The sequence below is a fragment of the Bombina bombina genome, chromosome 7, assembly GCF_027579735.1.
Source record: "Bombina bombina isolate aBomBom1 chromosome 7, aBomBom1.pri, whole genome shotgun sequence".
Classification (NCBI taxonomy): domain Eukaryota; kingdom Metazoa; phylum Chordata; class Amphibia; order Anura; family Bombinatoridae; genus Bombina; species Bombina bombina.
This window is the reverse complement of record NC_069505.1, coordinates 296304850-296328470: the sequence shown is the minus strand read 5'-3', so window position 1 is coordinate 296328470 and position 23621 is coordinate 296304850. Positions and strand designations below refer to the sequence as shown.

The 23621-nt window shown below is 35.4% G+C and overlaps 1 protein-coding gene across 1 annotated transcript in view; it reads right to left on the bottom strand.

The window, feature by feature from the left end:
* FLNB (filamin B) overlaps positions 1 to 23621 on the bottom strand; it is a 341931-nt gene that overhangs the window by 43031 nt on the left and 275279 nt on the right. Inside the window, 9 exon segments of the mRNA XM_053720866.1 lie at positions 1859 to 1996; positions 3858 to 4124; positions 5987 to 6109; positions 7631 to 7783; positions 10395 to 10598; positions 11786 to 11944; positions 18015 to 18188; positions 20392 to 20520; positions 22840 to 22980. Of these exon segments, the coding sequence (XP_053576841.1) occupies positions 1859 to 1996; positions 3858 to 4124; positions 5987 to 6109; positions 7631 to 7783; positions 10395 to 10598; positions 11786 to 11944; positions 18015 to 18188; positions 20392 to 20520; positions 22840 to 22980 (1488 nt within the window).

The following is a 23621-nucleotide window of genomic DNA, read 5'->3' as shown; positions in this document are numbered from 1 at the left end:
ATTATATACAAAACGGGTATAAAAAGAGTCTTGTTCCATTTTGCTGATGACCCAAACTCTAATGTATAATTACAAAAGTCCTTGTTTTATGCAAAACAAGAAAAGTCAGAGCATTTAGTGATGTCTGTCGTTCTGTTGCCTGATTGCAATTGACAGTCTACTCCAGAATTGTTATTGTTTAAAAAGATAGATAATCCCTTTATTACCCATTCCTCAGTTTTGCATAACCAACACTGTTATATTAATATACTTTTTGCCTCTGTGATTACCTTGCATCAAAGCCTCTGCAGACTGCCCCCTTATTTTAGTTCTTTTGACAGACATGCATTTTAGCCAATCAGTGCTGACTCCTAGGTAACTTCATGTGCATGAGCACAATGTTATCTATATGGAACACATGAACCAACGCCCTCTAGCAGTGAAAAACTGTCAAAATACCCTGAAATAAGAGGTGGCCTTCAAGTGCTTAGAAATTAGCATATGAGCCTACCTAGATTTAGCTTTCAACAAAGAATACCAAGAGAACAAAGAAAATTTAATAAAAGTAAATTGGAAATTTTGACTTTACTGCCCCTTTAAAAGCATAATCCATATTGTTTAGTACATGAAGCTCATATATATTACTACCCCTGTTGATATCCTTCAGTCTTGTATACAGATATTTAGGACAAGCATAACCATGTCTAGATCAGTGGCATATTTTGGCGTATGCCTGCAGGATTTCAAGGGGACAAAAACTATGATGGTTATTTCTTTGGGATGACGCCTTCATTACAAAGCTCTCCAAATAATTTATTCATTCATTTTATTAGGAACCCATGATCCCTAGTTGTCTAGTGGAGGTGCATGATCCCACCATGATTTCTTGGTCTCCAGCTGTGAGAAATATATAACACAAATGTAAATATAAGCTAAAATTGCTGAGGGCCAGAGGAAGCAGATTTTCCAGTACTTAGGGTAGCACATAAAATAAATACACTGCTGGTTAGCAATAGCATCTTCTTTTAACATTTCTCAACAGTGAGAGGATTATTGCAATGATTCAGATAGAACATACAATTTTAAACAGCTTTTAAATTTAAATCTATTATCAGATTTGCTTCATTCTTTTGGTATCCTTTGTTGAAAGAGCAGCAATGCACTACTCGAAGCTAGCTAAACATATTGGTGAACCATTTATAAGAGGCTTATATGTGCAGCTACCAGTTACCAGCTCCCAGTAGTGCATTGCTGTTCCTGAGCCTACCTAGGTATGCTTTTCAACAAGGGATACCAAGAGAACAAAGCAAATTTGATAAGTTGTTTAAAATTGCATGTTCTATCTGAATCATGAAATGTTAATATTGCCACTACTGTCCCTTTAAGACTGTGTATACAGACAACTGATTTAACAATTCTTCAGCCCTTAAAAGGACATTTAACAAGATTTTTCTTTTGATTCAGACAGAGAAAAAGTTCCCTGTATTATCAAAGTTGCTTCATTCTCATGGTATTCTTTGTTGAAGCGATATCCAGGAAGGCAGCCGGCACGTGTCTTGAGCACTACGGGGCCGCAAACACAGCTGCAATCTAGTCCTCTAGCAAATATTTTTACAAAACTGCAGCCGTATATAGTGCTTCAGAAATGTGCACACTCTTTAGCCCATGTACCAGGTTTTCACCAAAGGATATCACGAGAACAAACTAAATTTGATAAGAGTAATTTGGAAGATTTTTTAAAACTGTATACGCTATCTGATTCACAAAGAAAAAAAATGGGTTTTATGCCTCTTTAATAACCTCCATACTGCACACTTAATCAGAATCCTGTTGTGTGCAAATTACATGATGTATCAAGGTTTATCACATAACCACATACCAGGCTCTTGTGCTATGTAGGACACACCAGCAGATCCATCTTTACGGTCTTCAAATGTAATCTCTGCTTTGCTCGGTCCTTCCACAGCAATGGATAATCCACCTGCACCAGCTTCTCTTGTCCATATGCTGAATTCAGCTGAAGATAGAGAAAAAATATTTAAAAAAAATGTTTAAATTGTTCTATTAAAAAAAAAAAAAAACTTATCTAACACTGCTGTTGTGTGTAATAAACATAACAGCGTTCTATCCCTGTGATTGTAGAACATCTATAAAAAATGTCTTTGCTCAGAGATTTTAAAACATTTACAACATTCAATTGTAAAAGGTCTTCAGTCTACACAAGGTGTTTTTGATCAGACACTGTCACATACCTTTTATATATGAACAACATTTTTTGGATTACTTTTGTTTAATAAAAGGTTTGGGCAGAGCAGATTTAGTAGCTGGAAAGAGATTTAATTTGTGTTTATCAGGGTTACCATTTGGGAGAACCTTGCCCTTTTGTTAAATCTGCTGTTAAAAAGAACATCAAACTCAAAATTAAAGGGACACTCAATCAAAATTAAACTTTCATTATTCAGATAGAGCCTGCCATTTTAAACAACTTTCCAATGTACTTCCATTAGCTAAATGTGCACAGTCTTTTTATATTTAAACTTTTTTCAGTCACCAGCTCCTACTGAGCATGTGCAAGAATAAGTGTGTATGCATTTGTGAATGGCTGATGGCTGTCACATGGTACGTGTATGCATTTGTGATTGGCTGATGGCTGTCACATGGTACAGGGGGAGTAGAAAAAGACATAACTTTAAAAATTGTCAGAAAAAAAATCTACTACTCATTTGAAGTTCAGACTAAGTGCTATTGCATTGTCTTGTTATCTTGCATGTGTTGATTATGCAAATCTACTGTGTTGACTGGTCCTTTAAAGTTTTATGGTGGCAGTGTTTTCAACAATGAACTACGCTGTTACAAACATAGTTGCAAACACTGGGGCCATATAGTGCTTAGGGAAATGAGTTAAAGGGATAGAATAGTCAAAAATGGATATGTGCGTGTGTGCATTTAAACTTTTAAATAGAAGCATTTTTGCAATATACTTCAGTTTCAAAAAAAAGTGCATTGGGCATTCAAACACTACACCTTCTCAGAGAATCAGCAGTGGCTTGTATGACACAAAGTCAGTCTTCACTGAGACAATACACCAACCACCAACTTTCTGAACATGCATGGTGTTTGAATTGAGATTCTCTAGTCACACACAGCATATGTGCATATGCAGCTGAAACAGTAATAAGCTTTGGTAGAAGGATTGTTGCTAATATCCCAAAAGTATATCCCAAAATGCTTTTATTTAAAATTGAAATGCAGTCATGCACATTTCAATATTGACATTTGTATATTGACCCTTTAAGTTTCAACAAAAGATACCAAGAGAAAATGGTTAATTTCATAATGGTAAAAACACATGAGAAAGTTTATTAATATTGACTTTCATGTACCTGTAATCTGACAGTGGATATACAGTGGCACAGTACATAGCACAACACTTCAAACCTTGTGTCTGATCACAAGTTAACATACAGGCAGTGAAACATTTTTTGTATGTGTCTACCAACATCTTCCCCTACTAATACGGCAGCCAGAATGTTTGTACATGTGCACATTGCTGTAAAGAGAGCTACAATAATCTACCACTGTGTTTTACACACTTACTGGGGACTATTATCAATTTTTGGGGGGATATATGTGAAGGAGAAGTAAAATGATCAAGACGGAGATGTGGATCTGACGTCTCCATATGGGACTGTCCTGCAGAAAACAGGACCATGATGCAAACTTGAATAGTTCCACCAAGTAACGTATACATTGTACTGGGCATAGACTTACGCTTCTTCTCAATTCTATTCAGCACCCAAGCTGTAGGGCAGGGTTTTGGCAGCCTGTGGAAGATTTATTGATCATGTGCCACCAATACATGGAACGTGTCTGCTTACCGGGAACTCCAGCTTCCCCTCTCTCCAGACCAGGGCCACCAGCCTTGACTTTCTGAGCACCACCTTCTCCCAAGGGCCCCACAGTGAATTGGAATGGGCTGCCAGGAACATGCTCGCCTCTGTACTTTACGCTCACTGTGTGAACGCCCATCTCTTGAGGAACAAAACGCACGCAAGATGTATTCTGTCCAAGGTCAACAATTTCTGCTTCATCGACCCTTCCAGAAGGGCTAGTGACCTCAGCAGACATTTCACGCCTGTCGATCTCTAAAGAGAGAGTACAGAGATTAATTTCTTTGCTGTCAATTCAGCTTCAGTTTTTAACACAAAAGCAAAATTATAAAAATATATATATTAAAAAAAAGAAGCTAAAATGAATAGGAAGAACTGTCAAATACTATGATTTAAAAAAAACATCTAATGATTACACAGCTGTAAATTTTGCTATCCTCAATGAACAAATTTATAATACATAAATATGTACTGTATAATTTTGTATATAGACAGGCGAGCGTCTCTTTTTGTGTTTTATATATGACAAAGCATAGTTTTATATATTTATAACATACACACACACACAACTTTGCAAAAAATAAATAAAAAAAATTGTGTGCAAAAAAAAAACCTTGATAGAAAAAAAAAAGTCAAAATATGATTTATAAACAAATGTGGTTTTGACAGCCTTGAAACAGTTTGTATTCTAAGACTCTCTGTCCTGAGGTCATTATACACAACATTGATTAATATTTTAACATTATTTAATTTTTAATGAACTTAGGATCTCGTTAATAAAAAGGCTTTTTTATGCATTTGGTTAAGCAAAGTAAATAGATTTATTATCCATGGAGATTTCAGCACTGCAAATAAATCAGGCAGATTATTGAGCATCTATAAAACCTACTTCTGCACATGCTAAGTATTTTAACACATCAGCGGATGTTACAGTCCAGGCTTAGAGAAACCCACTATTTTCTTGAACCAAGATATGTTTTGGGACAGTAGATTGGTTATTTTGAAGAGGCTGGGAAAGGATTTACCAAAAGAAACCCATTTGGAACCAAGTGACTATTGAAGATTTAAAAAAAGAAAAAAAGAAAAAAGGAAAACAGTATAAAGAAAAGATAGAAACAAACATAGATGATACATTCAGATCAAATAAAGCATTATTTGTATATATAAAAATATGACTTATCAGGGGCGGCTTTGGTGCAGTGTACTAGAGGGAACCCATAGCAAACAGTCTATACATAGGCATGTGGAATTGTGTAAACTCTTAATGCAGGGGAGCTTTTTATTAGTGTAGGTAGCAGGTTCATGTATCAATCATCATACAGAGCAGCATGTATATTATCACTGTTGTGTACTACTGAGTTTGGGGCCCAAAAGTAAAACCAGGGCCCTCTGTTGAGTAGGTCTGCTACTGTTACTTATCTATAAACGCTCTGGCTCCTTCAATACATTTTTAAACATTAAATTACATACTACATTTACTACATTTTATAGGATATAGTAAGATATGTTTTAAATATTATTTCAATACTTAACCCCCCCCCAAAAAAAATTTTTTTTTGAATACTTGTGATTTATGTACATTTACTTGGCATTAGACATTTAGTGCACAGGAATCAAATTATGTCTACACCATGGAACCATGGTAGAGGCAAATTATAACAGTTTCCCAGCCAAAAACGAATTAATGCCCTTAAACAATTTATTCTAAACTTTGTTTATATGCTATATATTCTATATTTTATAAATATTAGATCTGGAGTCCTAAAAACAAGCTGGCTGTCAAGATTTATAAAAGACGGAGAACACATTGGTGTAACACTGTGGTTTTATATGCAGAAATCAACAAAAATGTACAAATCTGTATAAAAGTAAAAACTGGGGGGGAGGAAAAGTGAACACAGAGATTAGTGAACTAAATGTATTGATATATAATAAAAAACTCTGTTATTATAAAAACTAATAAATGATATTTCACTGCTTTACATAGTCTACAGTTTTGATTAACTGAATAAAAATATAAAATTATATTAACTAGAATAAAACTGTAAATGTTATGAAACCAGTTTTTCTTTATTAAAATAGATAAATCAAAGTAATAAAATGTCTAAAAATCTCACCTGGAATTTTTAAATTAAGTTCGCAGATACCCCCCACTGTGGCAACAGACGGCGCTCTTCTATTGCGCATTATACTTTCCTTCACTCTTCCCTCGCCACTGACTTTCGCTGTGAAGGGACTTCCTATAACAAGAGTAGAAGTGGTACAAATTGTTAGTGACACATTTTTACTCATCAGTTTCTTGTTAAAAAAGCATTTTAAATAACATTTTTACATACAAAAGTATTTAGCATAACTCACATGCAAGATATATATCACTCATATGACTTTTTAAGCGATACAAAAAATATTTTATTAAATGCTCTTGAGAAAGACGGTACTACCGTTGAAACGCGTTGAGCTTAATAAAGCTACTTTTTAAACATAAAGAGCTGGTGAATATTTTCTTGACCGTAAAGGAGCCGTTTATCCAGTATTTATTTTGCGAGTATCTACACTTATTTAAATGGTGTTTGGAAGCACTGCGCCAATGTGATATTTTCTAACAGACATAGGAGTTACCATTTCCTGACAAAGCTTCTGAGTAAATTGTTTGGTCTACACAGTGAAATCCCCTGAAACTCTCTATGAATCAGCGCCTCCTTCTACAAACACATAGATTTAACAGCCTTTGGGAGAGACTGTTGGAGGGCAGCGGTTCTAATCGGAGGGGAGTACATATCTGTATATATATATATTGATGCAGTCTATGAGTAAGGCTCCATAGGAGCTGAAACGCGTCAGCCAAGCCCACACCAGTGCTCCTAATAGCCCTAACATCTTGGCCATAGCTACTCTTTAACTTTGCAATTTTGCATACTTGCATTATTGATTTGCTGTTTTTACGATATGCTTATTTGGATTTTTGGATTACTTAAAGGGACAGTCTAGTATAAATTAAACTTTCATTATTAAGATAGGACTTTTAATTTTAATCAACTTTCCAATTTACTTTTATCATCAAATTTGCTTTTTTTCTCTTGGTATTCTTAGTTTAAACTAAACATAGGTAGGCTCATATGCTAATTTCTAAGCCTTTGAGGGCTGCCTCTTATCACATGCTTTTTAAATCTCTTTTCAACACAAAGAGGCAGAAAGTACACGTGGGCCATATAGATAACACTGTGTTCAGGCACAGAAAGTTATTTAAGATCTAGCACAATACAATGCTAAATTTAAGACAATAGATAATTAAAAGTCACAGTTATGTGATCAGGGGGCTGGAAGAAGGTTCCTAGATACAAGGTAATCACAGAGGTAAAAAGTATATTAATATAACTGTGTTAGTTATGCAAAACTGGGGAGTGGGTAATAAAGGGATTATCTATCTTTTAAAACAATAACAATTCTATGGTAGACTGTCCCTTTAATAAAGTGGGCGTTATTGTTTTGAGCTTTTGCCCGGACCCATATATATATATATATATATATATATATATATATATATATATAGATACATATGTATATATAGATATATATATATATATATACATACATACACACACAGTATATATATATATATATATATATATCTTTGTTTACTTCACAAACACATTAGTTTGGCCCCCTAGGTTTCAAGAATTTGTTATTATAGAGAAAGGAATAAAGAGAATGGGAAGCAATATTATTATTCTATCTTTAAATACTTCAGGATTCTCTATTACCTGGAACATGCTCATCTGCAAATTTTATGGATACGATGTAAACCCCAGGCTCAGTGGGATAATAGGAGACTTGACATGTGCCGTCTTCCAAGTCTTCTGTCTGGATATCTACTTTACTAGGTCCTTCTACTGCGAGTGAAAGTCCACCATAGCCTAGAATAGAAATACAGCACTTGCATTTTACATCTAATACATCACATGACATATGTTTATAGTATACTCTGGCTTGCCGACCTTTTTAGGCTTTATTTCAAGTTAAATATAAAGATATGGTACAGCATAACATTGGTAGAACACTAATGAGAAAGAAAAAACACAAAGCAAATAAGCGTCAATTAATGTCCATATATTCAATAAACAACCTCCTTGACTATGATCCAAAGCTCACAGATGTCACCTATATTAAATTAGTCCATTGTTCCTCAAAAAAACATTCCAAAATGAAGAGTATTGGTATTTTAAAGGGACACTAAACCCAATTTTTTTCTTTCATAATTCAGATAGAGCATGCAATTTTAAGCAACTTTCTAATTTACTCCTATTATCAATTTTTCTTCGTTCTCTTGCTATCTTTATTTAAAAAGCAGGAATGTGATGCATAGGAGCCGGACCATTTTTGGTTGAGAACCTGGGTTATGCTTGTTATTGGTGGGTAAATGTAATCTTCCAATAAGCAAGCGCTATCTATGGTGCTGAACCTAAAATGGGCTGGCTGCTAAGATTTACATTCCTACTTTTAAAATAAAGATAGCAAGAGAACAAAGAAAAATTTATAATAGGAGTAAATTAGAAAGTTGCTTAAAATTTCATGCTCTATCTGAACCATGAAAGAAAAAATTTGGGTTCAGTGTCCCTTCAAGGGACATTGTACACTAGATTTTTCTTTGTATAAATGCGTTGTAGATAATCCATTTATATAGCCCATCTGGGAGTGTTTTTGTAAAAATGTATAGTTTTGCTTATTTTTAAATAACATTGTGCTGATTTTCAGACTCCTAACCAAGCCCCAAAGTTGTAGATGTATACTGATGTATACAGACTTCACATTGCTTCTGTTTGTATAATTGGTCTATTCATATGCAGGGGAGGGGGAAGGATCTGCAACAGTGCTAAATTGCGAGCTTCTAAGTAAGGTTTTATACTAAATCTTTATATCAGTATCTGTGCATATTATTCTTTATACTAGTGTCTATTACACGCAGTTATATCAAAATTGGTGTATACTGTCCCTTTAAGCAAAGAGAGGCCTATTACATAAATTTACATAGGGCACATATAAACAAAGAAATCCTAGAATCAACATATAAGAAATAACATTGTTCAACTTGGCATAAGATACAAATTCTCATAAAAAAATCAAGAGATACATCAAGGGCAGGATCTAAAACCCAACAGTCAGATTCATATTTATTGAGAATGATAGGCTTTGATTCCCACAAGAACATCATATTGTAAAAGAAATTTAGATTATCTATAGACAAATAGAAGTAAAGTTCTAAAGAAATCTCCAATTAGATATCGCACATAAAAAGTAATTTGTTTCCAAACTTAAGTAATTATTCTATATGTGTGTTTTAAAGGGGCAGTAAAGTCAAAATGAAACTTTCATGATTCAGATATGGCATGCAATTTTAAACAACTTTCCAATTTACTTCTATTATCTAATTTGCTCAATTATTTAGATATCCTTTGTTGAAGAAATAGCAATGCACACGTGTGAGCCAATCAAACAAGACCTCTATGTGCAGCAACCAATCAGTAGCTACTGAGCATATCTAGATATGCTTTTCAGCAAGTGATATCAAGAGAATGAAGCAAATTAGATAATAGAAGTAAATTAGAAAGTTGTTTAAAATTACATGCTCTTTCTAAATCACAAAATAAAAAAAATTGTGTTTCATGTCCCTTTAACTGATTTAAGCATTTTAACCAAAAATAATTAAAAACTTATATAAATAAGATATATGCAAAGCAACTATGTTTTAAAATTATCATCATTTTTGCATAATAGAATTACCAAATAAAGAAAGCCTTGATGGAAAACTAGAACATTTGCCCTAGATGTATGCAGAGAAGAACTTTTACATGGACAGAATCATACATACAATCTGAAAACAGGTTACTTTCTCCTCTGTAAGTCACAATGTTATTCCCAACTCCAACCACAAGGGTGCACTAGTATGCCAGAGTTTGCATATATTTGTATCCAAACAATCAAGGCTCCGTCAAGGGGATTTAGACACTGATTAATAATACCAAAGGTTCTAACTGAACTACTTGCCTCTCTTTTTATTCAACAGGCTTGTACATTGATTAAGGTGTACTCACTAGCTTTTAGCAGCCTAGTCTGATGTGCAAAAGTGCCCCTTCTGTGATGTATGATGCGTGCTGGGTGACATATCCAACGTACGTTTTGCTGTGCAACGCATGGCTTTTTCAAGGTTAAGATTCTAAGACTGTTTTCAAAAGTTAATACAAGTGTAGACTTTGCCCATTTTTTGTTGATCACAGTGAACGTTCACATTATATATCACTTTTATTGCATCATTTTTGTACAGTGATATTTTAGCACCTACTGAGCAGGCTCTTCCATTATTATCCAACAACTCCAAACCCCTTCTGAAATTAAACTCCACCCCTTTAATCCAGTCCCAGACTTTCAGTCTTTTCTCTATAGAAATCTATCAAATTTCCATACAAAATTCAGTGTTAAGAAAAAAAGTTTAAGTAGGCAAAACAATCTCATAACTGAGGGTCCACCTACCTGCCTCTCTAGTATCCACCACAAAATCAGACATCTCAAATGTGCGTCCTTCTGTTAATCCAGGGCCAAACACCTTGACTTTGCTGGCATCTCCAATTTCCGACTGATAGACCATAATGGATATAGGACTATTTGGCACATGGCGACCATTTTTCTTAATACTAACAAGGTGCTCACCAACCTCTCTTGGAATAAATGAAATTCCTAAAAAAGTAAGATTTATGAAATATAAATAATAAAAATTTCAACCAAATATTAACATCAAAATATCATAAATATCATGAGTAACTGGTAGTTGAAATAACTGACTTTGTATATTATTACACACACATTATAAATATATATTATAAATATATATATATATATATATATATATATATATATATATATATATATATATATATACATAAATACATACATACATACACACACACACACACACAAACACACAATATTTTGGTGCTGTTATTGTAGATGCTGAGCAAGACACAGCCAGAGGTTAGCAGCGATGTGCGAATTCTGCTCCTGATGGCCTCACTGGCTTCGTTCTTCTCAAAAGCTGCAATACCTATTACTCCCAAGTGGGTCTTTACCCATGTGTTAAGCATATAGACCTAGAATATAAGTGAAGTGCAAAAATAGTGGTGCTATTGTGCAGAATGAAAAGTGGTATAGAAATTTTTGTGCTTACATTACAGCTCCAAAGTTATTTGTTACTGCTCAAGCAATAGTCTAGGGTGTGCTAACATCTGCAAGTTGAATTGCATGGGTGCTCTTAACCCCACAAATACTTCTATGGGGGTGCGCAGTAAAATTCATGCCAGATATTGCTTGAGCGGTAAGACGATGGCGTGTTACACTGATTGTGCGCTAAGCCAATGGTGAACAAGTAATGCAGTTCTTGCTGTAGCTCTGTGCTATGCTATTAATAATAACGGTTTACTTCAGCTCTTAAAAAGCTCTAAATTTTACCGCAGTATTTTGGATTTCGCTCAAGCGCAACCTTTAGCTCATCACTTGTATTATGAGCAGACCCCATTCCTGTGCTATCCGTTAAAGTACAGGGCGGGTTAAAAATGTTTCAGCCGCGTTGAGATACTTTGGTTAAAATATTTAACTATACACCAGAATGTGCTTTATTATTTGCATGAGGTTGTGCAAAGATAACATACCCTTCGATAATAATTGTGCTCCACTTGTAATCTAGACCATAGCTCAAATCAGTGATGAAAAAAAATAAATCACATGCTCAAACAAATTAGATCACGTAAATTGTGCTTTAGAATGTCCCTTTAAATATATGATTGTAAAGGCCACATTACAATTACACCAGATTAAACAAACAGAACAGGAATATATCAAGCACATATGCTACAACATATTTTTCTTACCAATGTGGTTATTTGGGAGTCTCTTCAGCAGACAAGGCTCATCATGACCAGATGGCGCTTTAATGCTAGCGGTCAAGAGACTGAGATCTGTTTCGTTGATATCCAATAGGAAATCAGCCGTAGACCCCAGCTTCACTTGGGAACGTCTCCTGTTGTCATCTAAATTAAATAAACACATTTTTACTTTCCATTGTAAACTCATTGTGAAACTACAGTAATATTGCCGACACCTTTCATTAAAGGGACAGTCAACACTTAATTTGTTATTGTTTAAAAAGATAAATAATGTCTTTACTACCCATTCCCCAGCTTTGCACAACCAACACAGTTATATTAATATACTTTATAACATTCAAACCTCTAAATTTATGCCTGTTTCTAAGCCACTATAGACAGCCTCTTCATCACGCTTTTTTTATTTGCTGTTCACAACGGGAGACTGCTAGTTCATGTGGGCCATATAGATAACATTGTGCTCACGCCCGTGAGCTCTGCACAACACAACTAAAATGCAAGTCAATAGATCATTTTAAAAAAGTCATGTGATCAGGGGGCTGTCAGAAGATGCTTAGATACAAGGTAATCACAGAGGTAAAAAAGTATATTAATATAACCAGGTTGGTTATGCAAAACTGGGGAATGGGTAATAAAGGGATTATCTATCTTTTAAAACAATAACAAATGTTGAGTTGACTGTCCCTTTAAACAGACAAATTAATTATTACACATTATTAGATTAAAATATCTGTCTTTATAAATTAAATTATTGTATTTCAACTGCGTGATGTAACTAATTTATATCAGTATATTGTAACCATCTCTATTTCATACTAGTTTATTTCAATTACTCTTGGGTCCTTCATATTTTGGTAGTACACCAGAAATGGTCACTGGTGTCCTGAGGGCTGAATGCGGTCTATGGCACTAGTTTCTATGGTCTATCAGGAAAAAGTAAAAAAAACGTGTGTCATAGTTTTGGTGGCCCTAGCAAAAAAATTTACCAAATTTGTGTGCTTTGGGTGACCACAACTCCAAAGAGCCTTCTGGAGGGAAGAACTCGGTATAGAGGATACCTCACAACTTTAAAGGCACAATCTACTCCCGAATTTGTATTGTTTAAAAAGATAGATAATGCCATTATTACCAATTCCCCAGTTTTGCATAACCAACACTGTTATATTAATATAGTTTTTACCTCTGTGATTACCTTGTATATAAGCCTCTGCAGACTGCCCTTTTATTTCAGTTATTTTGACAGACTTGCATTTTAGCCAATCAGTGCTGACTCCTAGGTAACTCCACATGTGTGAGCACAATGTTATCTATATGGCAGAAATGGCTGTTAAGCTGTGAAAAAGTGTCAAAATGCCCTGAGATAAGAGGCTACCTTCAAGGGCTTAGAAATTAGCATATGAGCATACCTAGGTTTATCTTTCAGCAAAGAATACAGAGAACAAAGCAAATTTGATGATAAAAGTACACTGGAAAGTTGTTTAAAATTGCATGCCCTATCTGAATTATGAACGATTAATTTTGACTTTACTGTCCCTTTAAATGTTTGTTACATTTCTGATAAATTTGATAATCAAAATTATAAGATTTGCTCTACAGAAGCAAACGTCCAGCTCTCAAGGGAAACATTTGTTTTACCACTAAAATAGGAAAAAGCAAACCTCTGACCATAATATTTTTTAAAATTATTATTATATTAAGACATTGTGGGATTATTTTTAATATCTCTATTAGTGCTTCAGTTTTTATTTGAATGATAAATTGAACTAAGAGAATCCCATAAAAAAATACAACCAGAATAAATGTTTATCTTGGTTAATGTTATGTATAATAAGAAATTTGAGTTGAACACAATAAGAAATATAGGCCGTTTGTTGTTATAAGGGGTTAATATTTGCTTACATATGTATTGGGGATTTAAAGGGACAGTCTAGTCAAAATTAAACTTTCATTATTCAGAAAGGGCATGCAATTTTAAACAACTTTCCAATTTACTTTTATCATCAAATTTGCTTTGTTCTCTTGGTATTCTTTGTTGAAAACTAAACCTAGGTAGGATCATATGCCAATGTCGAAGCCCGTCAAGGCCACCTTTTATCTCAGTGCGATTAACAGGTTTGTGAAGCTAGACAGCGCTAGTTCATGTGTGTCATATAGATAACATTGTGCTCACTCTTGTCATCACTGATTGGCTAAAATGTAAGTCTGTCAAAAGAACTGAAATAAGGGGGCAGTCTGCAGAGGCTTAGATACAAGGTAACCACAGAGGTAAAAACTATATGAATATAACTGTGTTGGTTATGCAAAACTGGGGAATGAGTAATAAAGGCAATAACTATCTTTTAAACACCCTAACATGAACCCCGAGTCTAAACACCCCTAATATTACACTTATTAACCCCTAATCTGCTGCCCCGACATCTAGATTACATTATTAACCCTTAATTTGCCGCTCCGGACACCGCCGCCACCTACATTATACTTATGAACCCCTAATCTGCTGCCCCCAACATCGCCAAACCCTACATTATATTTATTAACCCCTAATCTGCTGCCCCCAATGTTGATGCAACCTAACTACATTTATTAACCCCTAATCTGCCGCCCACAACGTTGCCACCACTGTATTAAATGTATTAACCCCTAAACCTAAGTCTAACCCTAACCCCCCTAACTTAAATATAATTTAAATAAATCTAAATAAAATTACTACAATTCACTAAATTATTCCTATTTAAAACTAAATACTTACCTATAAAATAAACCCTAAGATAGCTACAATATAACTAACTACAACTACATTGTATCTATCTTAGGGTTTATTTTTATTTACAGGCAACTTTGTATTTATTTTAACTAGGTAGAATAATAATTAAATAGTTAACTATTTAATAACTACCTAGTTAAAATAAATACAAATTTACCTGTAAAATAAAACCTAACCTAAGTTACAATTACACCTAACACTACAATTAAATAAATTACCTAAACTAAATACAGTTAATTACAATTTAAAAAAAATTATCTAAAGTACGAAAAAAAAACCCCCCCTAAATTACAGAAAATAATAAAATAATTACAAGAATTTGAAACTAATTACACCTACTCTAATCCCCCTAACAAAATAAAAAAGCCCCCCAAAATAAAAAAGCCCTACCCTACACAAAATTACAAATAGCCCTTAAAAGGGCCTTTTGCGGGGCATTGCCCCAAAGTAATCAGCTCTTTTACCTGTGAAAATAAAGTACAAATACCCCCCCCAACATTAAAACCCACCACCCACACAACCAACCCTACTCTAAAACCCACCCAATCCCCCCTTAAAAAACCTAACACTAACCCCTTGAAGATCACTTAACCGTGAGACGTCTTCATCCAAGCCGGGCAGAAGTCTTCATCCAAGCCGGGCAGAAGTCTTCATCCAAGCCGGGCAGAAGTCTTCATCCAAGCCGGGCAGAAGTCTTCATCCAGACGGCATCTTCTATCTTCATCCATCCGGCGCGGAGCGGGTCCATCTTCAAGACATCCGACGCGGAGCATCCTCTTCAAACGACGGCCGACTGAAGAATGAAGGTTCCTTTAAATGACATCATCCAAGATGGCGTCCCTTCAATTCCTATTGGCTGATGCAATCAACCAATAGGATTGAAGTTCAATGATCCAAACAGCCAATAGGATTGAGCTGGCATTCTATTGGTTGATTGCATCAGCCAATAGGATTTTTTCTACCTTAATTCCGATTGGCTGATAGAATTCTATCAGCCAATCGGAATGGAAGGGACGCCATCTTGGATGATGTCATTTAAAGGAACCTTCATTCTTCAGTCGGCCGTCGTTTTAAGAGGATGCTCCGCGTCGGATGTCTTGAAGATGGACCCGCTCCGCGCCGGATGGATGAAGATAGAAGATGCCATCTGGATGAAGACTTCTGCCCATCTGGAGGACCTCTTCTGCCCGGCTTGGATGAAGACTTCTGCCCGTCTGGAGGACCACTTCTGCCAGGTTGGGTGAAGACGTCTCACGGTAGGGTGATCTTCAAGGGGATAGTGTTAGGTTTTTTTAAGGGGGGATTGGGTGGGTTTTAGAGTAGGGTTGGTTGTGTGGGTGGTGGGTTTTAATGTTGGGGGGGTATTTGTACTTTTTTTTTTACAGGTAAAAGAGCTGATTACTTTGGGGCAATGCCCCGCAAAAGGCCCTTTTAAGGGCTATTTGTAATTTAGTGTAGGGTAGGGCTTTTTTATTTTGGGGGGCTTTTTTATTTCGTTAGGGGGATCAGAGTAGGTGTAATTAGTTTAAAAATCTTGTAATTATTTTCTGTAATTTAGTGTTTGTTTTTTTCGTACTTTAGATAATTTTTTTAAATTGTAATTAATTGTATTTAGTTTAGGTAATTTTTTAATTATAGTGTAGTGTTAGGTGTAATTGTAACTTAGGTTAGGTTTTATTTTACAGGTAAATTTGTCTTTATTTTAACTAGGTAGTTATTAAATAGTTAATAAATATTTAATAACTATTCTACCCAGTTAAAATAAATACAAAGTTGCCTGTAAAATAAAAATAAACCCTAAAATAGCTACAATGTAACTATTAGTTATATTGTAGCTAGCTTAGGGTTTATTTTATAGGTAAGTATTTAGTTTTAAATAGGAATAATTTAGTTAATTGTAGTAATTTTATTTAGATTTATTTAAATTATATTTAAGTTAGGTGGGGATAGACTTAGGTTTAAGGGTTAATAACTTTATTATAGTGGCGGCGGCAGATTAGGGGTTAATAAATGTAGGTAGGTGTCGGCGATGTTAGGGTCGGCAGATTAGGGGTTAATAATATGTAACTAGTGTTTGCGATGCGGGAGTGCGGCGGTTTATGGGGTTAATATGTTTATTATAGTGGCGGCAATGTACGGTTCGGCAGATTAGGGGTTAAAAATTTTATTTTAGTGTTTGGGATGTGGGGGGCCTCGGTTTAGGGGTTAATAGGTAGTTTATGGGTGTTAGTGTACTTTTTAGCACTTTAGTTAAGAGTTTTATGCTACGGCGTTGTAGTGTAAAACTCTTAACTACTGACTTTTAAATGCGGCACCAGTCTTGACAGGAGAGGATCTACCGCTCACTTTTGGTCAGACTCGTAATACCGGCGCTATGCAAGTCCCATAGAAAATATAGGATATGCAATTGACGTAAGTGGATTTGCGGTATTTCCGAGTCTGGCCAAAAAAGTGAGCGGTACACCTGTACCTGCAAGACTCTTAATACCAGCGGGCGTTAAAAAGCAGCGTTAGGACCTCTTAACGCTGCTTTTTAAACCTAACGCACAACTCGTAATCTAGCTGTTTATCTTTTGTAACAAACACAAAAACAAACATATTTGTAACCTTTAATTGCTGCACTTTAATATGCATAAAAGATTTTTTAAATGCCCCCTTAAAATGACAGTGATATCAAAATGAAACTTTAATAATTCAGATATAGTGTACAATTTTACAAAAAGGTTTCCAATGTACTTGTATGATCAGTGTTACCTCTTTCTCTTGGCATGCTTTATTGATACTTAGCTCCTTTCCATGACTGCATACTGAAATAGGCTCAGGAGCGTGCACATGTCTTTAGCACTATATTTAATTGTTACAAACACCTATATAGGGCTCCAGGCAAGCTCTTAATGGGGAAAAAAGCAGTTTCAAAAGAATTTCCGTCGAGAAAGAAGTGAATTTGATTATAAAAGTAAAATGGGCAATTATTTATTTATTTTTATTTTTTAAAGTTTAATTTTTACTTCTATATCTTTTTAAGTCTTGAGTCTGTTGATTTTTGTTATTGTATTAGCCTACGGCACAGCACAATTACCTTCCCTATGGATAGGCGTCACAACAAGAGTTAATAAATTTATTTAAACAACAACAACTTAAAATTAGCTCCAAGCGAGTAAAGAAAAGCAGGTGATGAGATTTACAAAGAATACAAAAAGGAAATGAAGCAAGTGAACAGTGGTTATAATCTGCAGCTGTATTCTTGTTATTTTGTATTTGGAGCCAGCTTACCGCTGTGAAACAAAATTAATATCAGGAATACCAAGAAAATAAATTAACAGACATCATCCTCCTCCAGCTGAAAGAGCCGATTTCTTGGGGTCATAAAACAGTCAGCTTCTCTCAATTTGTTCTCTGACTTATGAGTAAGATAGTTAGTCATTAACATGCACAGAAGTTATAAATTACCTGTGACCTTGGCTACAAATGGGCTTCCAGCAATATGAGTGTCGTTGTACTTCACCAGTATGTTGTAATCTCCGGGCAGAGTTGGCAAATAGGTCACAGTGCAGGTACCATCTTTGTTATCTGTACAGCTGATCTCGGCTTTGGAAGGACCTTCGATGGCCAGGTCAAGCCCCCCTAGAAGTATTGAAATACTTGAATATGAGAATTTCTCATTACTTTTACATTTCCACTAAAGGGATTCTCATTTCAGACTCAAAAACATCTTGTGAGATTAGCATTATTTATCCCTCCCGTGCCACTCTCAGGAATACACATAACTGACAAATATACTCAGAGACCATGGGTGTCCAGAGAGATACGCAGATACTTTTTATGATGTCAATAAAACAAGATTTTTTAATAAGATATGCACATCATGAGTACAACAAAGCAACTCTTTACTGATGCCCAGTTTGTCACTGATATGATGTTTGGGGCATTTTAGTTTTCTGCCGCCCGCCCTGAAAAATCTTGGCGGAAAACTGATTCCAGGCACCAGCTTGACTAATAACGGGCAAATGAGAACACAGTGCTAATACAACGCTCCAAGATCATCATCCTTTTTCTTTAACAGAACACATTGATCAGAAAAAGCACATCCGTCAACATGAAAAAAAATCTACTAAACTTTTATAGTTAAAGGGATACTGAACCCAAATTTTTTTATTTCATGATTCAGATAGAGCATACAATTTTAAACAACTTTCTATTTTACGACTATTATCATTTTTTCTTCGTTCTCTTGATATCTTTATTTGAAAACGCAGGAATGTAAGCTAACGAGCAGGCCCATTTTTGGTTCAGAACCCTAGGTAGCGCTTGCTGATTGGTGGCTATGTTTAGGTCTACCTCCGCTTTGAGCTGGTGATTTAAAATCCGGGACTATTTCAGACTTAGGTGACTGATTCCAGTCCCTGCTCTCGTAACCAGTTGCGTGAGAGCAGGGGGCCATTTGTGAAATGGTAAACATGGGCAGCACAATGCTTCTTGCTAGCGCAGTCACGGGCTGGCAGATTCGCTAATTAGGAAATTATCCAACCACATGTTGATAAATGGAGTAAGCTGCAGTCTACACTTTTGCTGTCCAATCAGACTGCTATTTATATTATCCTCTGCCCAATCAGATTTAGGGTCCACAGTGGACCCTTCAGAGCTTTTTAGATTATCCTCTAACCAATAAGATTTAGGGACCACAGTGGCATCTGGATCTGCAGGTGAATGTAGGTTTGTGGTTTGTTTCTTGCTACAGACGCATTTGACTAATGAAACATAATGAGAGACAGTATGTGATCTTTAGGAATCATTTTATGAGGATATGTGCACAAGGATCCAAAAATACAAGAATCAAAACTAGATTTAGGCTTCCTGGGTTAAACCACTGTAGCTTAAATAAATTAATTAACTGACTAAAAAACACCTCTTTTTCTGGAACAGCATTTAACCTGGACAGATAGTGCTGGGTCATTTAAAACTCTGCATTGCTTATTAAACCCTGTTCTCAAGGCTGCACACTGCTCTTGACAATAGCTGTATTTTCATTTGCTCTGTACATTCTGTTCAAGAGTTTAGTGGGAAAAACTCATTGCTATCATACCAATTACATAAATCAGTTTTATTCCTAAAATGTTATCTGCATCAATGGCATTAAACAAATAAAGATTGCTAAGATTGATTTAAATATAATTATAGGGACATGATAGACAAACATTTTATTTGCTCCATCTGAAAGAGAGAATGGAAAGAAGGGAGCTGTCCCTGCCAGCCAATGAGCAATAGATTCCCAAGTATTAGCTGGAGTTTGACACTTACAAAATGATAAAAAATAACAGGCTGGGTAGCAAAGAAAATTAGACTGATAGGAATGTAGAACTTGAAAAGGAAATTACAAGAGGAGTACAGAGGGGAAAATGATTTAAAGGGACAATGTACTCAGGCAAGCAGCAAGTTCATTGTATTCAAAGCTGCTGCGGGGATACCCTTTCAAATTGGCTAGCTCTCTTCCATCCTCCACTAGGAGGTCTATTTCTGTGACTGTTTCTTGTTTACATCCATTTTCTATAGCCAATACTGAGCACTGAAATGATCAATATAGGTTGCAGTTTAACGGGCAAAAGCAGCTATTTAAAATGATAAAAGGCAAAATAAATATTTGTTTTAAAAAAAATGTAATACACTCCAGCAGGTAAAACAGATAATTGGGAACACATTAAAGTGGGGGGACATTTTACAAATGTCCCTTTAAGCAAGGAAGAAACAAAAAAGGAAAGAGTAGTACAGAAATGATTTCTTTAACCTTTAATGTGCAAAATAAATGAAAAGATGCATATAAGGCAGTTACCTTCTCCAGCATCTTCTGTTACGATAGTGAACGTTGCTGGTTTGTTTGCTACTCCATATATAAGCCCTGGTCCATACGCAGAAACACTCCCTGTGTTAGGAAAGTTGACAAAGAACTGCAGAGGGCTTTCTGTAAGCACAAACAGGTAGGAAACCGTTAAAACACAAGAAATTAAAACTGTAAAATTAAACATACATAAAACTCTAAAAAATGCATTTCATGATTCAGTCAGAGCAAACAATTTTAAACAACTTTCTAAATTTACTTCTATTATCACATTTTATTTGTTCTCTTGGTATCTTTTGTTGAAAAGCAGGGATGTAGATATATAGAAATACAGTTTGTAGGAAGGTGGTATCCTGCCACAACACTGTGACTGCAAATCACCAACCTATAATCTTGCACCAAAAATATGTCATAGGTGGAGTGCACTGTCCTTGACATACCAATGTTGCCATGTTACAGCTGATCATCTGTATCTTAGTAAAAGGTTAGAAACTATTTATGTTAAAGGGACATTCCAGACAAAATTGGAATCCACATGGATGCATTTCAGTTTTGAATAGAAGCATGTTTGTAGTTTACATGTATCAGCAAAAATGCTTCTAATAAAAGCCATAGCTGTTAAAGTGCATTCAAGTATGCACCGTGCACCAACCTTTTAAACACAATTCTTGCTCAGGTGCTTGTACCATCTGCTAATGACTGCATTTGTTAATTGCTGACATTATACAAACCCCACTTGTGTTCTGAACAGCTGTAGTATTTAAAATACAAGTGGTGCACTGACAATATCTATTTTTGCTTCACATGCACGTGCAGTGAAAAGTGTTAACACTAAAACAGTGATAACTCTCAACAGAAGCCTTTTTTTGCCAGTACATGTATATTGTAAATATGTTTCTGTTCAAAGATGTAATTCATCTCTGTGCATTTAAATTTTGACCGGAATATCCCTTTAAGGTTAAATCCTTCAATGCCAGAGTTTGGCTCTGGCTCACAACTGAGTCAACAGGAGTTTGCCCCATCCGCAACATTGTTACTTGTAGATTCCTGCACAGGAACTGAGGTTAGGGTTAACTCATTGAATGCCAGAGATTTTAGCAAAAAATATTGCTGCCCTCTCTGGCAAACAAGGGGTTAACAAGAATTTGCCTCATTCTCAACATCAACGTTACTTGAAATTCCTGCACAGGTGACTTTACTACAGACACTATGGAAGGTGGTATTATTTTTTATCATTTTGCTAAAACAGAAAAACACATAACAATAAGCCAAAAGGGTTGCCACAAAAGCATTTAAACTATGTATTTATGACTGCAAACATCTCTGCAGAGTCAGCACTAGAGGGGGCACAGCTACTACACAGATTTTCATTTGAAGACAAAAGTAATGTAATGTTTTCTGTATCTGGCTGATCCCGCTACATCACAGTTTTTCAATGAAGAGATCAATTTTCCATGTAGAATGCACTTCACCCTCAAGGGGACAGGAAAAGGCACATATTGCTGATGTAAATTACAGTAAAAGCAGGCAAAATATATAATACATGCTATATTATGTTTTCCTATGCTTCAACATTTTATGGGGATTTAATTTTGAGCTGTCCCTTTAAAGGAATACTGAACCCAAATTTCTTCTTACACTATAGCTATAGCATGCAATTTTAAGCAACTTTCTAATTTACTCCTATTATCAATTTTCTTCGTTCTCTTGGTATCTTTATTTGAAAAAGCAGGAATGTAAGCATCTTTGGCTCAGCACCTGGGTAGCGATTGCTGATTGGTGGCTAAATGTAGCCACCAATCAGCAAGCGCTATCCAGTGTGCTGAACCAAAAATGGGTTGGCTATTAAGCTTGCATTCCTGCTTTTGCAAATAAAGATACCAAGAAAACGAAAAATTAAAAGGACACTGAACCCAATTTTTTTCTTTTGTGATTCAGATAGAGCATGAAATTTTAAGCAACTTTCTAATTTACTCCTATTATCAAATTTTCTTTATTCTCTTGGTATCTTTATTTGAAATGCAAGAATGTAAGTTTAGATGCCGGCCCATTTTTGGTGAACAACCTGGGCTGTACTTGTTGATTGGTGGATAAATTCATCCACCAATAAAAAAAGTGCTGTCCAAATTATTGAACCAAAAAAAAGCTTAGATGCCTTTTTCAAATAAAAATAGCAAGAGAACGAAGAAAAATTGATAATAGGAGTAAATTAGAAAGTTGCTTAAAATTGCATGCTCTATCTAAATCATGAAAGAAAAAAAAATGTGTTCAGTGTCCCTTAAATAGGAGTAAATTAGAAAGTTGCTTAAAATTGCATGCTCTATCTGATTAATGAAAGAAAAAAAATTGGGCTCAGTGTCCCTTTAAGTGAAATAAACAGCATGGCATCCATTGTTTTTTATGTATTTATTTATTCCTTGTACATGGTATGCAGTCAGTTACCTGGAATGTGAGTTCCATTGCATTTAATATGTAACTCATGCAGGCCGGTCTCTGTGGGTACATATCTCACGGACACTGTACCATCCTTATTGTCAACAATATCCGCCGGTGCAGTCTTCCCTGACGGCATGTGAACTTCACCTAAGGAGTGCCAGAGAACAGCATGTCAGATATAATGTTTAATACTGGAATTATTAAATATTTTATTGTGCATACAGAATGAATACTGTACCGGGATACACTTACACTTCAGAGACAAATATTTATATTTTAAAAATACTTTTTTACAACATATAGTGCACATTGTAATTGTTTTTATTCCAATTAAATCTGTATGGTCAAGCTATAAATTATTTTAGATTGAAAGGACATTCTACAAAAAACTTAAATGCTCTACTATGTTAGAGATGGTAATTCGTTGCAACAGTGACCCTGGAACTCTGCGATTAATCCCTGCAAATAGGTAAACATCCGCTTGGTAGTCATGAGCAGTACAATTCCCGAGCAGAACACAGCCAGAAATTGGCGGGGTTGGGCAACTGCCCTTGTTGATTGGCCATGCCCGGCTCTAGACCAGCAATTCTCTGCAGGACATTACCACTTAGAGTTTGATGGTTAATAGTACACAAATGACAGTCCTTAACCAATTAGAGCATGTCATTTTTTTGTACTATCCTATATTATAAAAGGCCAAGTATGTTTGTCCGAAGCCGTCATGTGCAGTAGAGACTGCACCAGGACAAATATACCTGGCCTTTAACAGCAGGCGCATGATAGCTAAA